Genomic DNA, 18,692 nt, shown 5'->3' on the forward strand with positions numbered 1-18,692 from the left:
AGAATAGAAGATTTACTGTAAGGCAATACAGTGGACCCCCGACATTCGATGCATTTTAACGTAAAAATTTCGCCTCGACATTCGATGGAAAACCCGACATTCGATGCGATTCGTCGCGTTTCGTACGAGACGTGTCCACGTGTGGCCTGAACTGCACCGTGTGTGCCAGTTTTACAAGCCAGCCAGTGTGTGTGCGCATCTAAGGATACATTCGGTACATTCCATATTATCACTCTTTTTGGTGCTTGTTTCTGCAAAATAAGTAACCATGGGCCCCTAGAAAGCTTCTAGTGCCAAGCCTTCGAGAAAAAAGGCGCTAATGACTATTGAAATGAAGAAAGAGATAATTGCAAAGTACGAAAGTGGAGTGCGTGTGTCGGAGCTGGCCAGGTTGTATAGTAAACCCCAATCAACCGTCCCTACTAGAGTGAGCAGGAAAATGGCAATCAAGGAAGCTGTTGTTGCAAAAGGTGCAACTTTGTTTTTGAAACAGATCGCTAGTGTTAGAAGATGTTGAGAGACTGTTATTGGTGTGGATAAATGAAAAACAGATAGCAGGAGATAGCATCTCTCAAGCGATCATTTGTTAAAAGGTTAGGCAGTTGCATGATGATTTGGTAAAGAAATTGCCTGCATCTAGTGCTGATGTGAGTGACTTTAAGGCCAGCAAAGGTTGGTTTGAAAGATTTAAGAATCATAGTGGCATACATAGTGTGATAAAGCATGGTGAGGCTGCCAGTTCGGACCACAAAGCGGCTGAAAAATTTGTGCATGAATTCAAGGAGTACATAGAGGCTGAAGGATTGAAACTTGTTTAAGTTTATTGCATTAAACTTAATATTTTGTGTGGTAAATTTTTTTTTTTCATACTTTTGGGTGTCTTGCGCGGATTAATTTGATTTCCATTATTTCTTATGGGGAAAATTAATTCGACTTTCGATATTTTCGACATTTGATAGCTCTCAGGAATGGATTAGTATCGAATATCGAGGGTCCACTGTATTGTAATAAATGTATAAATAATATCAGCACATTCGTGACCATGTAGACCACAAAATGACCCAAGAATACTAAGAATGTAACCCAAATCTTGACAAAATAGAAGATCTAAGGAAGACAGCCGTGCTAACCCGAACACTGCCTCCGCTGCCAGACAATCATTTAACCCAAGCTCAGGGAAATCAAGCCTTCTCCTCCATAGCTACACAGTATCTAATTTAGTGATACTATGAAAGGATATCGCAGAAGAAACAACAGCAGTAAGAAAAGAATAACACCAAGGACCCTAGAACTTGTCTTGTCTACCCAGCAGGACACCGGTGTATCATCAACCCCCCTCACCACCACCACCCAGAGAATAACAACAACAAACATGGCTGACTCCCCCTCCAACTCCACTCCCTTCAAAGGATTCACCCATGATAACTCAGGTATGATAATTCCTGACAATATCAGGGACTACATCGTTGCTCTAGAAAACGAAATCAAAGATATTAAAGCAACACTTGCACGACGAGAATCCAAGATAATCAACCTCAAGAACAAGATCCAAAACCTTGAAGAGAAGATTACCTCGGGAAGTGCTGACACAGAAAATACTCTGAAAACAGCAATAGTCAGTCACACTGAGCAAGTAACAACTCGAAATATGAAGGTTGAAGAAGCAGTCAAGGACTGGAATCAGAACATGCACACTCGACTGAATGAATACCTTGATTTCCAAGACAACAAAACTGAACAAGATAAGTTGTCTGATGCAGTTATAATAAACGGTCCACACATTCCTAGTGACAACCCATGAACAGTGCAAAGAAACTGCTATCAGGATAATACAGGACCATGTACAAGTTATCGTGCAAAACAATGAAATCAAAGAAACACGTTTGTTAGGAAAACAAGGTAGTAAACACAGTATCATGATCAGACTTCATTCATATGATAAAAGAAAGGACTTGATTAAATCAGTAATTACAATGAAAAATGGAGTGTACATCAAGTGTCTAACGAGAAAACGTCAAAACCTTCTGTTCAGGTTGAGAAAACTTACAGGAAAACAAAATACATCAGTGTTTCACTCGAGATGGGAAAATACTAATTAGAAAAACTTCAACAGGACAACAATACACCATCTCAAATGAACATGATTTCTCTACCTTCCTTAGAAAAGCTAACATTTCTGTAACAGGTTAGATAAGTGTCCTTAACACATACATACGTGTGGTGCATATAGTGTACGTTAATATATTATTGTACATATATATTATTTACTATTACATTATTTTTCATTATTATTTTTTCTTTTACTAGCTAATACCACCTACCTCAAATACTTTTTACTTTTTAATTGCTTTTATTGCTCATAATTTTGTGTTGCAAGACAAATCTTACTCCAATTTAATGTTATTCATGGTTGCTACCTGTCCATTTAATTCAGCTTACCACTGCTATTTTAATCCCCTTTATATTGTGTGAGCAATTAGTGTATATTCCAATTACGTTATTGTGTGAGTCCCAAAACTATCTTTATCTAGCTAGCACCAGCTACCTCATATTTCTCTACTTTTTATAGTGCAGTTAATTGCTCAACTTATTATACATTACAAATCAGATCTTACTCCCAAATCAATATTATATCATAGTGATTATCTGTCCATTGAACTTTGTTTACCATTACATAATTTAGTCCCTTATATATTTTCTCCCTTATTTTTGCTTTAAATAACTACCTCAGTTCATATATTCACAATTGTTAAAATAATCAAAGTGCTATTCTCAGGGGCTAAAGTGTAATAAGTTCACTATTTTGCCATTAAAATACTCCAGGTGCTGTAGACTACCTCAGTTGCTACTGATTTTACTTTTAGTACATTCTTTTACTGTTATATCCATTAGCTCCTTTATTTTAACTGTAAATATCTACTGTAGTTCATAAACTCGCTTGTTAAAATAATTAAGGTTCTATTAGATACTTCAGTGTATAACTGAATTTTCAATTTTGTAATAATCCCTTTTTCTTTCAAATTTTTACAAGTTTTAGATTAATCACGGTGTCTTAGTCATAAGTCAAGTTGTAGATTCAATATAAATCTTATATCATTTTACTCAGAAAATCTAGTTTATAAAATTACTCTCATCCTATGATTACAGGCATAGATCCTGATGTAAACTTTTCATAAAATGAATTACATGAATTAACCAGTAACTGTAATTACTACACCGCAGACCACGCAAAGACATTACTCAGTGCAAACAATAACATAACCATCTTTAACTACAATGTCAGATTCTTGAGCAAACATTATGATGACCTCACAGCATTACTCAGTTCCCTTAATTCCAATATATCAATCATCACACTCACAGAGACCTGGCTTAAGCCTGATATTACAGATTTCTGTACCATTCCTGGCTACATGGCCATACAGAACTATAGAACAGACCAGCAACGGGGAGGAACAGCTATATACTATTCAAATCAACTCGAATGTATCAATAAATCTTGCACAAGGGATGAACATGGAGAATATATCAAGCCAAATTTAAATCAAAAGACCTGCAAAAACCCCTCAGTTATAAACATCTACAGAGTACCACAGTCAAACATTTATCACTTAAGTGAAAAACTAGGAAACATGATTACTGATGCACACATGAATAAGGACCACCTACTACTAACAGGTGATTTCAACAAACATACTACACGACCAGGACCCACAAGTAACCGAATTCACAAACACAATGAGTAACTGCCTGTTGCTACCAGCAATATCTAAACCTACAAGAATCTCCGAGACAAGCATCTCCTTAATAGACCACATCTGAACAAACACCATATCCCCTTTAAAATCAGGCATAATCATGGACAACACTACAGACCATTACCCAACCTTTCTCATAACTAATCTGGGCAAACTACCACAAGACATTAGTAAAGTAACCTTCAGACTACATAACGAGACAGCAGTTAACAACTTTATAGCAGCTATGAATAACATCGATTGGCAAAATGAGCTTGAAACATATACAGATATAAATGAATGTATAAATAATTTTCTAATAAAAGCCCAATGCCTCTACAACAGACATTGCCCCAGAAAAGCTAAACAGATCACAGCAAAGAGACTGAATAATCCCTGGCTAACACCAAGCATCCTCAAATCCATTAACACAAAGCACAAATATGAAAAACAGTATAGAATGGGTCAAATGACTAGAGAACAGTCGAGAAATTACTCGTCAGCACTTACCAGCCTGATAAGAAGGTCAAAAAAATTGTATTATGAAAATAGATTACATAACATCAAAGGTGATATGAAAAAAACCTGGAAAGCTCTATCTGAAATTCTTGGAACTAAAAAGTTATCCAAAAACAAAGCAATCAAACTAACAAAATCAGATAAACCCCTACTCACTCCAACCGAAACATCAAACAGACTTAAATGTTTTCTTCTCCACCATAGGAAAAAATTTAGCAAACAAAATACCAAGCACAAATGCCCATCCATCAGACTACCTCATAGGAACCTACCCAAATACGCTATTCCTAGCTCCAACCAACCCCACTGAAGTTATGCTGATCATAAACACCCTTAAAAACAAGGCAGGAGACATCAACAACTTGCCTGCTTTTATGTACAAAAAAGCTTCTCAAGTATTGTCACCAATTATTGCAACGCTCTTTAACAAATCCATTGAATCATCTACCTTCCCAACAATCCTCAAAATAGCGAGGGTCACTCCGATCCATAAAGGAGGTGACCAAGCTGACTTGAATAACTATTGACCAATATCTAAATTACCACTGCTCTCTAAAATCTTTGAAAAATTAATTCATAGATGGATCTATTCCTACCTCGTTTCACACAACATATTAAACCCTTGTCAGTTTGGATTCAGGAATAATAAAAGCACAAATGACACTATCATACACAGGTTAGAACTAATATATACCGCACTTGAAAAGAAAGAAGTCCCGCTGGGCATTTTCATTGATTTACGTAAAGCTTTCGATACAGTCGACCATGAACTACTGTACTCCAAATTAATGCACTATGGTATCAGAGGCCACTTCCTCAACTACCTAAAGTCATACCTTAGTAACAGAACTCAATATGTGTATGCAAATGATGCAAACTCCACCCAACCAATCACAGTAGGAGTCCCACAAGGAAGCAACCTTGTACCACTCCTCTTTCTCATCTACATCAATGATCTACCGAATGAATCACAGCTACTCAAACCCATATTATTTGCAGATGACACTACATATGTATTTTCCCACCCAAACGCAGTCATACTAGCAAACACAGTCAATGCTGAATTACAGAAAATATCTGCCTGGATGATGACTAACAAACTTACCTTGAACACTGATAAAACCTATTTCATTCAGTTTGGAAACAAAGCTGCAAATGATCCAGTTAACATTACGCTAAATGGATCATCAGTCACAAGACTCAGATGGAAAATTCCTAGGTATCCACCTTGACAGTAGCCTTAAGCTCCAGACACACATACAACAAATCACCAAGAACATCTCCAAGACTGTAGGCATACTATCAAAGATAAGGTACTATGTTCCACAATCAGCCCTCCTGGCACTGTAACATTCACTCATATACCCTTATCTTACATATGGAATTTGTGCATGGGGATCAACAACATCCAATCACCTAAAATCCCTAATAACCCAGCAAAAGGAAGCAGTAAGAATGATAACAAATTCCCACTCCCGCCAGCATACTCCACCAGTTTTCAAAAGTCTGAATCTGCTTACCATTAAGAACATCCATACTTACTAATGTGCCTACTACATACACAGAACAATACACGCAAATATAAACCCCCACTCAAACTTTTCCTCACCAACCTAAACAGGACACATGACCACAACACAAGACACAGATCTCTTTTTGATATACCTCGTGTCCATATCACACTGTGTAAAAACTCTGTGCACATAAAGGGCCCCAAAATATGGAATTCATTACCAGAAGATATTAAAGTAACCCAGTCTGAAAATCAATTTAAGACTCTTCTCAAAAGCCACTTAATCACCCTAGACTAAATGCTAAATACTCAGTACACATTTACTCACCTATGTACTCCCACATCATAACTTAAACAATCACATTGAACCTTTTATCCATTGTTGACAGAAATGTAATTGAATCATTGTTTTTCGCAAAAGCATTTTAGAATATAAATACGTATATCTTTGTATTATACAAATTTTGATTAATTTATAATTAATATTCTACTGTACAACTATGAAATAATTACTTTCCTACTGTACAACTATGATATACTATTTCTTAGTTTAAGTAGAATGTAAGCCAATAATAATGCCAAGGCATAATAGAGGATCTCTTTGCATTGCATCCCACTATTGTATATATACAATCTCAATGTACTCTTTGCAAAGACATTAAATAAATAAATAAATATTAGACCCAGTAGTTGTACATGTATTGGACGAGTGACGTGATTTTTTTTTACTCTTGAATATCGGCAAAAATCGAACATTTCCACTACTTTGAGGTTAGTGTCAAGTTATTTTGTCCTGAAACCAATCAAAAATCATCTCTTAATTTCTGTAATATATTTTCCATTCTATCAAATGAGACCAAAAAACTGAGAATACAACCAAAAAAAACATACGAAAATACACCCCACAGTCACTGTTTTAAACCAAAAACACTGTTGCATTTTTTTTCTCATTATGCACTGCATGTTCAAGGATTTTTTTTTATATGATGCACACTTATCACATAGACCCATTCTCTCATATCTAGGCTCAGATTTACTGCTCACAGATCTGAGTGAGCCGAGCTCATAGCGTAGTACTACGGCATCAACAGTAACCTCAAAGCCGTAGTACTATGGCATGGACAATGAAAGGGCTAAAGCAAGAGGCTCAGCAGATAGTGCAAAACTCTGTATAAACACAGGGTGCAGTGAGGACAGTGTGAGATATATCACTCACCCTTCATATGAAACATTATAATAGTGTATATGAACATGATTGAGCAAATGCAGATTGCATAGGTGTGGGGAAGGGAAGGTTGTAACCTTCCCCAACAATGAGGAGGGGTGAGCTATGTGTATTATCGCTTATGAAGACATTGCAAATGTTATAGCACTGAAGGTATGTATGTTTTGAATAGTTTTTGCTTCACACAATGTAGCATTGTTAAATGGTTTTTAGGTTTAGTTTGATTTTCTAGAGTAACCTGTAATTGATGTAAGGTAACTCCTGAGGAACATTCTTCTAAAGTAGAATTTTAAAGTTAAGTGAACTAACTAAGATGAGGCTTATGTAGTGTTGGAGTTAATTTACCGAGGTCTGATGTGAATCTCTGCCATGGATGTTTGGACAGTTGTTAAACTATAAGAGAAAATCTTGCACTGCATGTTCTGCATTGATTGAGTTCTTAGTACATATATCAGAGAGGTAGTGAAAGAAAAAGGGAAGGCAAATTGCTTATACTTTATAACATGTATTTCATTTTAGAAATGGAGGGTGCAAGCTTGTGAAAGACAGTGAAAACAGATCACATTGCAAAACATTCCTGGCACTGAAAGTCTGTAACGTGATGAGCTGTTAGTTCATCCAAACTATCCTCTTACTCTTCTTAAAATACCTAAGAATGTTTGTTTATACTGTACTATACTGCACAGTAATATACCAATGAGAAACATTGTGTCAGTGGAACGCCTTCCTACTGAACAAAAGAAACTAATGGAAAAATAAATAAATAAAGAAATGATTTAGGAAAAACAAGAAAAATGATTTGAGAATTTTACTTAAAATTTAAATATAATAAAAAAAAATGGCCTTCAGTTCTTGTAGTTGGGTAGGAGTAGGTATAGCCCTAGATAGTTCCTCTGATGTTATTTATGTAGGTTATCCTGGGCAGATGGTAATCCGATGTTCTGGAATCTCCTACCACTTGGATGGAGCACAAGTAGTATAGGTAAGGGCCGGTAGTTGTAGAATAATGTTAATAAGTATTATTAACATACGTCTTGCCCCTTTATCTGGCGTCTATCCTGGAAGACCACGCCAGGAACAGAGCTGACAAATAAGAGAAAATAAAACTGGTTACCCATAGTCATGATAATATAACATTTAAGAAAGAAAAAGAATGATAAATGTCAAAATCATTACTGGTAACCAGCAAACACTAGAAAAGAACAAACAGTAATACTCCTGGTAGATCACCCTACCTGATTAGGAGAAGAGTGGAGGCGAAGTGACTCTCCAAACTTCAATCCACACCAGGTAAGGTCAATATTACCAGGAGTAGAAACTTTAACAAATCGGACACCAGGAACTAGTTTTGCCCCAGCCCGCCAGAGAGGGGGGGGGGGGTGTGCGCGCGCAACGTAACTCGCTAATGGTTCCTGGGTGCCCGAACAACCTTAACCCCACTTACACCTACTTTTCCCTCACAATACCCCCTTCCAAAACTTATGGACGGAGTCAATAAGTCAACGAACAGAGGGAAAAGCACTAAATACAACCTCGGCTCAGCCAATCTGAAAAGTGGTTTTCAGAGCCAGAAATATAAAAGACTTTAAACTTATAGGGCTGAATAGCCAGAGCCCATCTCAAGAGTCTGCTATTTGACCCTTTAAAGTTTTCCAAGTACATCAGTGGCTTGTGATCTGTTTCAAGCACAAAGGGTTTACCGTATAGGTAGTATTTAAATCTACTTATACCCCATACTAAAGCATAACATTCTTTCTCCACAGTGGAATATCTTTCTTCTCTGGGCAGAAGCTTCTTACTGGCGAAAGATACTGGGAAAGGCGTCTCCTCATAATATTGAAGTAGTACAGCCCCGAGTCCAGAATGGGAGGCATCTGTTCGGAGACAAAATATTTTATTAATATCTGGTAATTTTAGGACAGGGGGGTTTGAAAATATACTCTTAATTTCTTCGAAGCTTTGGTTGGCTTCCTCAGAACAACTAAGAGGTTCCTTGACACCCTTTTTCAAATAGTCTGTAAGAACTGAAGTTAAGCTACTTAGATTTGGTACGAAATTTCTGTAGAAGTTTACAGATCCAAGGAAACTTCTTAATAACTTTTTAGTAGCAGGGAACGTACTTTCTAAAACAGCTTTGGTCTTATTAGGAAGTGGTGAAAAGTTGTTATCAGAGATAATGAACCCAAGGTATTGTACCTTATGATAGCCAAGAAAGCACTTTTGTGGTTTAACTGTAAGTCCATGAGTTCTTAGTCTTTTCAAAACAAGTGCTAGTGTTTTTAGATGGTCTTCCCAGACATTTGTCATGATATAAATATTATCAAAATACACTGATACATTCTTTAGATCAGAAAGAACTATTCTCATAAGCCTAATATACATGGCACATGCGGTAACCAAGCCGAAAGGCATTGTGCGATATTGCATTAGACCTCTATGAGTAGGGAAAGCAGTGTATGGTTTCGAGTCTGGGTGTAATGGCACTTGATGGTATGCTTGGGAGATGTCTAATTCCGAGAAGAATTTGCAGTCATGGAATTTATACAAGTCATGATCAATTACTGGCATGGGTTCTGCATCCCATTTAGTTATAGTATTTAAATAACGAAAATCTTGGGCAAGTCGGTAAGAATTATCGGGTTTCTTAACCATAACAACTGGTGAACAGAAAGCTGATTTCGAAGGTTCTATGATATTTAAGTTAAATAGTTTGTCAACCTCATTATCAAAAGTTTTCCGTAAGTGAACGGGAACAGGGTAGATTTTCCGCTTTACTGGTTCATGATCCGACAATTCAATCTTGTGTACAATAGTGGTGGTAAGTCCAGGTACCTCTGTGAATACGTCAGAAAATGAATTTACTAAGGCACTTACTTGAGACTTTTGTTTATTTGATAAGTCGTTGTTAATGTTGACATTTGACTTCTTTGGTGAGGGATCATGCGTTAAGATATCCAGTAGTTCCTTCGATTCTGTAAAAGACTCGTCATCTATAATACAAACTCTACATTCGTACGAATCACCACTTGTATCCAAGCTGAAAGAAGAAGTATCTTCGTCAAAGGCATTTACGCAATGATTAACTTCTCTTCTATGGTACCGTTTCAAAATATTGACGTGATACATTCTCTCTCTACCCTTGACATCCAAGATATAATCTACCTTATTGCAGACCTTCACTACTTTATACGGTCCGCGCCATGTAATTAGCAATTTGTTGGATTTGTCAGGTAGGAGAACTAAAACTTCATCACCAACATTAAACGTACGCTTGGAGCTTTTATGGTCAAAATAGGTCTTGTATGTTTCCATAGACATCTCTAGGTTTTTACTGACCAAATCGGCGGTTTCTTCCAACCTTTCCCTTAGATCTAAAAGAAACTGATAGCTGTTTTGAACCTCAGGTTTGATATCTTTGGACCAAAGTTCATTCAAAATAGATAGTGGACCACGAGCTTGTCTCCCATAAAGCAATTCAAAAGGGGAATAACCAAGGGAATCACTTGGAATCTCGCGCATTGCGAAAAGAGCACATGGTAAAAATCTATGCCAGTCTGTTGGTTTAAGAATACATAGTTTTTTTAGTATTGACTTTAGGATGGCATGTTGTCGTTCCACTCTTCCGTTACACATCGGATGGTAAGGTGTAGTGAAAAGAGGTTTAACACCCACAAGTTGATAAACGTGTTCCATTAATTCTGAAGTGAATTGAGCCCCTTTATCCGACAGAATTTCACGAGGTATACCTACACGTGAAAAAATAGAAAATAAGGCTTCTGCGACTTCTATGGACGTAATGGATTTTAAGGGTACCGCCTCTGGGAAGCTGGACGCGTAGTCAATCATAGTTAAAATATATTTATGACCTCCTGATGAGCGAGGTGTGATAGGACCAACTATATCTACTGCAACCCTTGCAAAAGGGACTGAGAAAATGGGCATCTTTACCATAGGAACTCTCCTAGTTCTACCCTTCTGCGTGGAAAGTTGACATACGTGACATGATCTGCAGTACTTATAGATGTCAGAGGACATGCTAGGCCAGAAATATAGGTCTTTGATTTTATTATAGGTCTTCCTATGTGAAAAATGGCCAGAGACAGGCAAGTCATGAGAAATCTTTAAAATAGTTTCACGGCAATCCTGCGGAATGACTAACAGGCTTCGACCAACGTCGTTGGGCTTGTCCGCAGACACTATAGTCTTGTACAAAAGATCGTGTTTTAACTCAAACTTGTAAGAAAATTTCTTTCTCTGGGTCACCTTGCCATTTAAAGCTAACTTCCGAGATTCCTCTAAGGAAGGACAAGTCTTTTGAAGACCCTCTAAATCTATATGAGACAGCTCGATTGGCTTTCCTTTCGAAAGAACTAATGGGTGGATAGGTTTTACCTTAGACTGAGCTCTGGTAACGACGTTAATCGAGTCTAGTTGTTGTATAGATTGTGCCACACGTAGTTTCCCACTGGCGTCTGCGTTGTCCAGTTCAAGTGACTGACTTACTAAAGGTGTTACCGGAGTTTTGTAACCATCAGCTCTCTGATTTAGGTTACCCAACTGAATCTCATCTGGAACTATCTGTGAAGAAACAGAGATATTAGGTTCCAACCCTTCCTTGGAAACTCCAAATTCCAAACAGTCCTTCTCAGATGGGAAAGTAGCCCCTTGTATGTTCCCAACCAAAACAGAACATGAGGTTATCGGGGCAACTACAGCATCTACCCATCCTGAGAACCATTTGCACCTAACAAAACATCTGACTGTTGGAAAAGAATCGCTTCTTCCTAAATAGTCAGTTAATTTAGTGGACTTATAACGTGAAGAATCTAGGTTAGGGAAAAGCTTACTCGAGATAACAATACAGGAACATCCTGTGTCTCTAAGAATGGTTGATACATTCATACCATTGACTGTACCTTCACTAAAAGGTGCGTTTATGTTTGATTCAGTGAAACATTTACCGACATTTTCACCTTTTTTTCTAGGACAGTCGGGACGTCTATGACCCCACTCATTACAGTTGAAACACTTTACTGTGAAGGCCGTGGAATTCTTAGGTACGGAGGGTTTGGATCCCTCAGATTGCTTAGGCACAACAGGCTTATATCTGCTACGCTCTTTAGGGTAGTTATTATGAGCGCACGCATATATATCAGCAGCTTGTGCCATTTCTGCAGCCGTATGAACGTTTCGTTCTTTAATGAATATTCGTAAGTCAGAGTTTACAGAAGAAAGGAATTGATCTCTTACCATCAGGTCTCGTAAAGATTCGAAATCGTGGTCAACCTCAGCACTATCAATCCACGAATCAAATAATCTGAAAAGTGTTGTTAAGAATTGCATGTAATTTTGATGAGGAGTTATTTTAATGTGTCTAAACTCCGACCTGTAATGATGAGTAGTTTTTTTGAAAGCATGTAGTATAGCTTTCTTCAGCAGGCTATAACTAGAAATAACATCAGAGGGTAGAGTGGAATAGACGTTTAATGCTGAACCTGACAGTAGTAAACCAAGCCTAGTAGCCCAAGAATCTACTGGCCAGTCACAGAGAGTAGCAGTACTCTCGAATCTAGTAATATATGCCGCTATGTCATCTTGTTCTGAGAAAGGTGGTATTTGTGGCATCCTAATATTAGGTTCTTGGGAAGGGTATTCCAGTACCCCTTCGTCTATTTTCTGCTTAGATAGTTCTACCTTCTTGGCTTCTAATTCCAACCTTGATTGTTCTAACTCAATTTCCTTCATTTTGAAGGCTACCTCTCTTGCCTGAACTCTATCTTCTCTAGCTATCCTTTCCTGTTCGATTTTATCCTCCCGAGCTAGTCTTTCCTGTTCCTTTTTCTCTTCACGAGCTAGTCTTTTCTCCTCTCGAGCTAGTCTTTCCTGTTCCTTTTTCTCTTCAATAGCCATTTTAGCAGTAATGTAACTATCAAGGCTTTGTCCAGTAAATCCCATTTCCTTTCCAGCTTTCAACCAGAAATCTAAAGAATCCATCTTGTAAAAAGAAATATTAAGCACCCAACTTCCACTGACAATTAAAATTAACAGTAACGTCTGTTACAAAAGAGGGACACAGTCCGCACACTTTAAACTTCCCAAAGTAGAAAATGAAATAAATATTTCTCCCTGGAAGAATACATTTGTGGGCTCAATAGCCTTCACTAAGCAAAATACACACGGTTCATACAGGAGGGGTTATTATCAAAGTTCCCCAGGTCCAACAAATAGGTAAACTTCTAAACCGAACCTTAGAACCAAACAACGGTAAGTCAACCAGACTACCAGTAATGACTTGACACCTCAACTAACTCACCCTTTTCTATCTTAAATGTTATACTCACAACCAGTTGAACCATCAGGACGATGTTGCTTCAAGAGTCGGATCCTGGCAAGGTCGCCATTGTCAGTGGAACGCCTTCCTACTGAACAAAAGAAACTAATGGAAAAATAAATAAATAAAGAAATGATTTAGGAAAAACAAGAAAAATGATTTGAGAATTTTACTTAAAATTTAAATATAATAAAAAAAAATGGCCTTCAGTTCTTGTAGTTGGGTAGGAGTAGGTATAGCCCTAGATAGTTCCTCTGATGTTATTTATGTAGGTTATCCTGGGCAGATGGTAATCCGATGTTCTGGAATCTCCTACCACTTGGATGGAGCACAAGTAGTATAGGTAAGGGCCGGTAGTTGTAGAATAATGTTAATAAGTATTATTAACATACGTCTTGCCCCTTTATCTGGCGTCTATCCTGGAAGACCACGCCAGGAACAGAGCTGACAAATAAGAGAAAATAAAACTGGTTACCCATAGTCATGATAATATAACATTTAAGAAAGAAAAAGAATGATAAATGTCAAAATCATTACTGGTAACCAGCAAACACTAGAAAAGAACAAACAGTAATACTCCTGGTAGATCACCCTACCTGATTAGGAGAAGAGTGGAGGCGAAGTGACTCTCCAAACTTCAATCCACACCAGGTAAGGTCAATATTACCAGGAGTAGAAACTTTAACAAATCGGACACCAGGAACTAGTTTTGCCCCAGCCCGCCAGAGAGGGGGGGGGGGGTGTGTGCGCGCGCAACGTAACTCGCTAATGGTTCCTGGGTGCCCGAACAACCTTAACCCCACTTACACCTACTTTTCCCTCACAATTGACTTGTTTATTTTTCACGTGTATAGCAACATCATGGAACCTTTTATATGGAGGCATGGGATGGTGTGATTGACTTAAATTTGTGGAAATACTATTTTTATTTTACAGTTTTAATTTTTTTTTTTTTTGTCTAGGCTAATAATAATCTAATAATTTGTTGCAGATGTATTATCAGTTTGGACCAAAAAGACCTGGCAGAGCTTAACTAGAGTCACTACAATAATTGTCACATCTGTTTTTATGATGGCTGCCACAGCAGTAGCTGGAGCTACTGCTAATAAAGTGTGTGATTTATCAACTTCAGAAAAATCCTCAAAATATTCTTTTCTATCAACAATGAACACCTCTAGGCGGAAGATTATGACAGTATTGACAGAATACTTTGAATCAACTAGGAATTATTTGAGAAAGAATCCAGTTCTGCTGTGGATTCCTCTCTTTCTATTGTTCCTACTGTTGGCAATAGTTGGTAAGTGTTCCATGAATTAAGAACAGAATACTTTTTTCAGTAGTCCTAAATCATATATTGTGTATGAATAGTGTGTATATACAAATTTAAGATATGACTGTTTTTAGAAATTTGTAAACTTGCTAAGGTTGCTGTATACTGCACATTGTGCAGTACTTTAGTTGCAGTAAATAAGGTAAATACGTAAAGTTTTTTTTTTTTTTTTTTTTTTTTTTTTTTTTTGTTTAACAAGTCGGCCATCTCCCACCGAGGCAGGGTGACCCAAAAAGAAAATACTTTCATCATCGCTTAACACTTTCACCTCACTCACACAATCACTGTTTTTGCAGGGGTGCTCAGAACACGACAGTTTCGAAGCATATACGTATAACGATACACAACATGTCCCTCCGAACGGCCAATATCCCAAACCCCTCCTTTAAAGTGCAGGCATTGTACTTCCCATTTCTGGTACTCAAGTCCGGCTATATAAAAAAATAACTGGTTTCCCTGAATCCCTTCACTAAATATTACCCTGCTCACACTCCAACTCGTCAGGTCCCAAATACCATTCTTCTCCATTCACTCCTATCTAACATGCTCACACTGGAAGTTCAAGCCCCTCACCCACAAAACCACCTCTACCCCCTCCCTCCAACCTGTAAGAGGCGACTACAATGCCGGGAGCAAGGGGCTAGTAACCCCTTCTCCTGTATAAATTACTGAATTTAAAAAGAGAAACTTTCGTATTTCTTTTTGGGCCACCCTGCCTTGGTGGGATACGGCCGGTTTGTTGAAAAAAAAAAAAATACCTCAATGCACCACTCACCTTTTTTCCTTCATCAATTGTATGGTTAACCTCATCCTTCATAAATCCATCCGCTGACTCGTCAACTCCCAAATATTTGAAAACTTTCACTTCTTCCATACTCCTTCTTTCCAATTTGATATCCAATTTTTCTCTATCTAAATCATTTGACACCCTCAACACCTTACTCTTTTCTATGTTCACTTTCAGCTTTCTACCTTTACACACACTCCCAAACTCATTAACTAACCTTTGCAACTTTTCTTTAGAATCTCCTGTAAGCACAGTATCATCAGCAAAAAGTAACTGTCAATTCCCATTTTGTATTTGATTCCCCATAATTTAATCCTATCCTTCTCTCCGACACCCTAGCATTTACTTCTTTTACTACCCCATCTATTATTTTTATTATTAACACACTGGCCGATTCCCGCCAAGACAGGGTGGCCCCAAAAAGAAAAACTTTCACCATCATTCACTCCATCACTGTCTTGCCAGAAGAGTGCTTTTCACTACAGTTTTTAAACTGCAACATTAACACTCCTCCTTCAGAGTGCAGGCACTGTACTTCCCATCTCCAGGACTCAAGTCCGGCCTGCCAGTTTCCCTGAATCCCTTCATAAATGTTACTTTGCTCACACTCCAACAGCACGTCAAGTATTAAAAATCCATTTGTCTTCATTCACTCCTATCAAACACGCTCACGCATGCCTGCTGGAAGTCCAAGCCCCTCGCGCACAAAACCTCCTTTACCCCCTCCCTCCAACCTTTCCTAGGCCGACCCCTACCCCACCTTCCTTCCACTACAGATTGATACACTCTTGAAATCATTCTGTTTCGCTCCATTCTCTCTACATGTCCGAACCACCTCAACAACCCTTCCTCAGCCCTCTGGACAAAAGTTTTGTTAATCCCGCACCTCCTCCTAACTTCCAAACTACGAATTCTCTGCATTATATTCACACCACACATTTCCCTCAGACATGACATCTCCACTGCCTCCAGCCTTCTCTTCGCTGCAACATTCATCACCCATGCTTCACACCCATATAAGAGCGTTGGTAAAACTATACTCTCATACATTCCCCTATTTGCCTCCAAGGACAAAGTTCTTTGTCTCCACAGACTCCTAAGTGCACCGCTCACCCTTTTCTCCTCATCAATTCTATGATTCATCTCGCCTTTCATAGACCCATCCGCTGACACGTCCACTCCCAAATATCTGAATACATTCACCTCCTCCATACTCTCTCCCTCCAATCTGATATCCAATCTTTCATCACCTAATCTTTTTGTTATCCTCATAACCTTACTCTTTCCTGTATTCACTTTTAATTTTCTTCTTTTGCATACCCTACCAAATTCATCCACCAACCTCTGCAACTTCTCTTCAGAATCTCCCAAGAGCACAGTGTCATCAGCAAAGAGCAACTGTGACAACTCCCACTTTATGTGTGATTCTTTATCTTTTAACTCCACGCCTCTTGCCAAGACCCTCGCATTTACTTCTCTTACAACCCCATCTATAAATATATTAAACAACCACGGTGACATCACACATCCTTGTCTAAGGCCTACTTTTACTGGGAAATAATCTCCCTCTTTCCTACATACTCTAACTTGAGCCTCACTATCCTCGTAAAAACTCTTGACTGCTTTCAGTAACCTACCTCCTACACCATACACCTGCAACATCTGCCACATTGCCCCCCTATCCACCCTGTCATACGCCTTTTCCAAATCCATAAATGCCACAAAAACCTCTTTAGCCTTATCTAAATACTGTTCACTTGTATGTTTCACTGTAAACACCTGGTCCACCCCCCCACCCCCCACCTTTCCTAAAGCCTCTTTGTTCATCTGCTATCTTATTCTCCGTCTTACTCTTAATTCTTTCAATAATAACTCGACCATACACTTTACCAGGTATACTCAACAGACTTATCCCCCTATAATTTTTGCACTCTCTTTTGTCCCCTTTGCCTTTATACAAAGGAACTATGCATGCTCTCTGCCAATCCCTAGGTACCTTACCCTCTTCCATACATTTATTAAATAATAGCACCAACCACTCCAAAACTACATCCCCACCTGCTTTTAACATTTCTATCTTTATCCCATCAATCCCGGCTGCCTTACCCCCTTTCATTTTACCTACTGCCTCACGAACTTCCCCCCACACTCACAACTGGCTCTTCCTCACTCTTACAAGATGTTATTCCTCCTTTCCCTATACACGAAATCACAGCTTCCCTATCTTCGACAACATTTAACAATTCCTCAAAATATTCCTTCCATCTTCCCAATACCTCTAACTCTCCTCTTCTAGCTTTAACTGACAAATCCATTTGTTCTCTAGGCTTCCTTAACTTGTTAATCTCACTCCAAAACTTTTTCTTATTTTCAGCAAAATTTGTTGATAACATCACACCCACTCTCATTTGCTCTCTTTTTACATTGCTTCACCATTCTCTTAACCTCTCTCTTTTTCTCCATATACTCTTCCCTCCTTGCATCACTTCTACTTTGTAAAAACTTCTCATATGTGGAGACAAAGAACATTGTCTATGGAGGCAAAGAAGGGAATGTATGAATGTATAATGGTATGAACACTCTTTTATGGGTGTGAAGCTTGGGTTGTAAATGCTGCAGCGAGGAGGCAGTGGAGATGCCCGTCTAAGGGCAATGTGTGGTGTAAATATTATATAGAGAATTCGGAGTATGGAAATTAGGAGAAGGTGTGGAGTTAATAAAAGTATTAGTCACAGGGCTGAAGAGGGGTTATTGAGATGCTTTGGTCATTTAGAGACAATGGACCAAAGTAGAATGACATGGAGAGCATATAAATCTGTAGGGGAAGGAAGCTGGGGTAGGGGTCATCCTTGAAAAAGTTGGAGGGAGGGGGGTAAAGAAGGTTTTGTGGGCGAGGGGCTTGGACTTCCAGCAAGCATGCGTGAGCATGTTAGATAGGGGTGAATGGAGACGAGTGGTATTTGGGACCTGACGATCTATTGGAGTGTGAGTAGGGTAATACTTAGTGAAGGGATTCAGGGAAACCAGTTATTTTTTATATAGCCGGACTTGAGTACTGGAAATGGGAAGTACAATGCCTTCACTTTAAAGGAGGGGTTTTGGGATATTGGCAGTTTGGAGGGATATGTTGTGTATTTTTATACGTATATGCTAAAGAAGGAGTAGCAATAATGTTGAAGGATAAGCTATAGCAGGAAAAGAGGGACTACAAATGCATAAATTCAAGGATTATGTGGAGTAAAATAAAGAT

The 18,692-nt window shown here is 38.4% G+C and overlaps 1 protein-coding gene across 6 annotated transcripts in view; it reads left to right on the forward strand.

Annotated features, from left to right (window-relative positions):
- The window catches only part of LOC128705557 (serine-rich adhesin for platelets-like), a 371,836-nt gene that overhangs the window by 289,907 nt on the left and 63,237 nt on the right, over positions 1 to 18,692 (forward strand). For all 6 annotated transcript variants that reach the window (XM_070080270.1, XM_070080274.1, XM_070080279.1 and 3 more), the window contains one exon: positions 14,317 to 14,622. In XM_070080270.1, coding sequence (XP_069936371.1) covers positions 14,317 to 14,622 — 306 coding nt within the window. The remainder of the gene's footprint in view (positions 1 to 14,316; positions 14,623 to 18,692) is intronic.

This window comes from Cherax quadricarinatus, chromosome 6, assembly GCF_038502225.1.
Source record: "Cherax quadricarinatus isolate ZL_2023a chromosome 6, ASM3850222v1, whole genome shotgun sequence".
Classification (NCBI taxonomy): Eukaryota; Metazoa; Arthropoda; class Malacostraca; order Decapoda; family Parastacidae; genus Cherax; species Cherax quadricarinatus.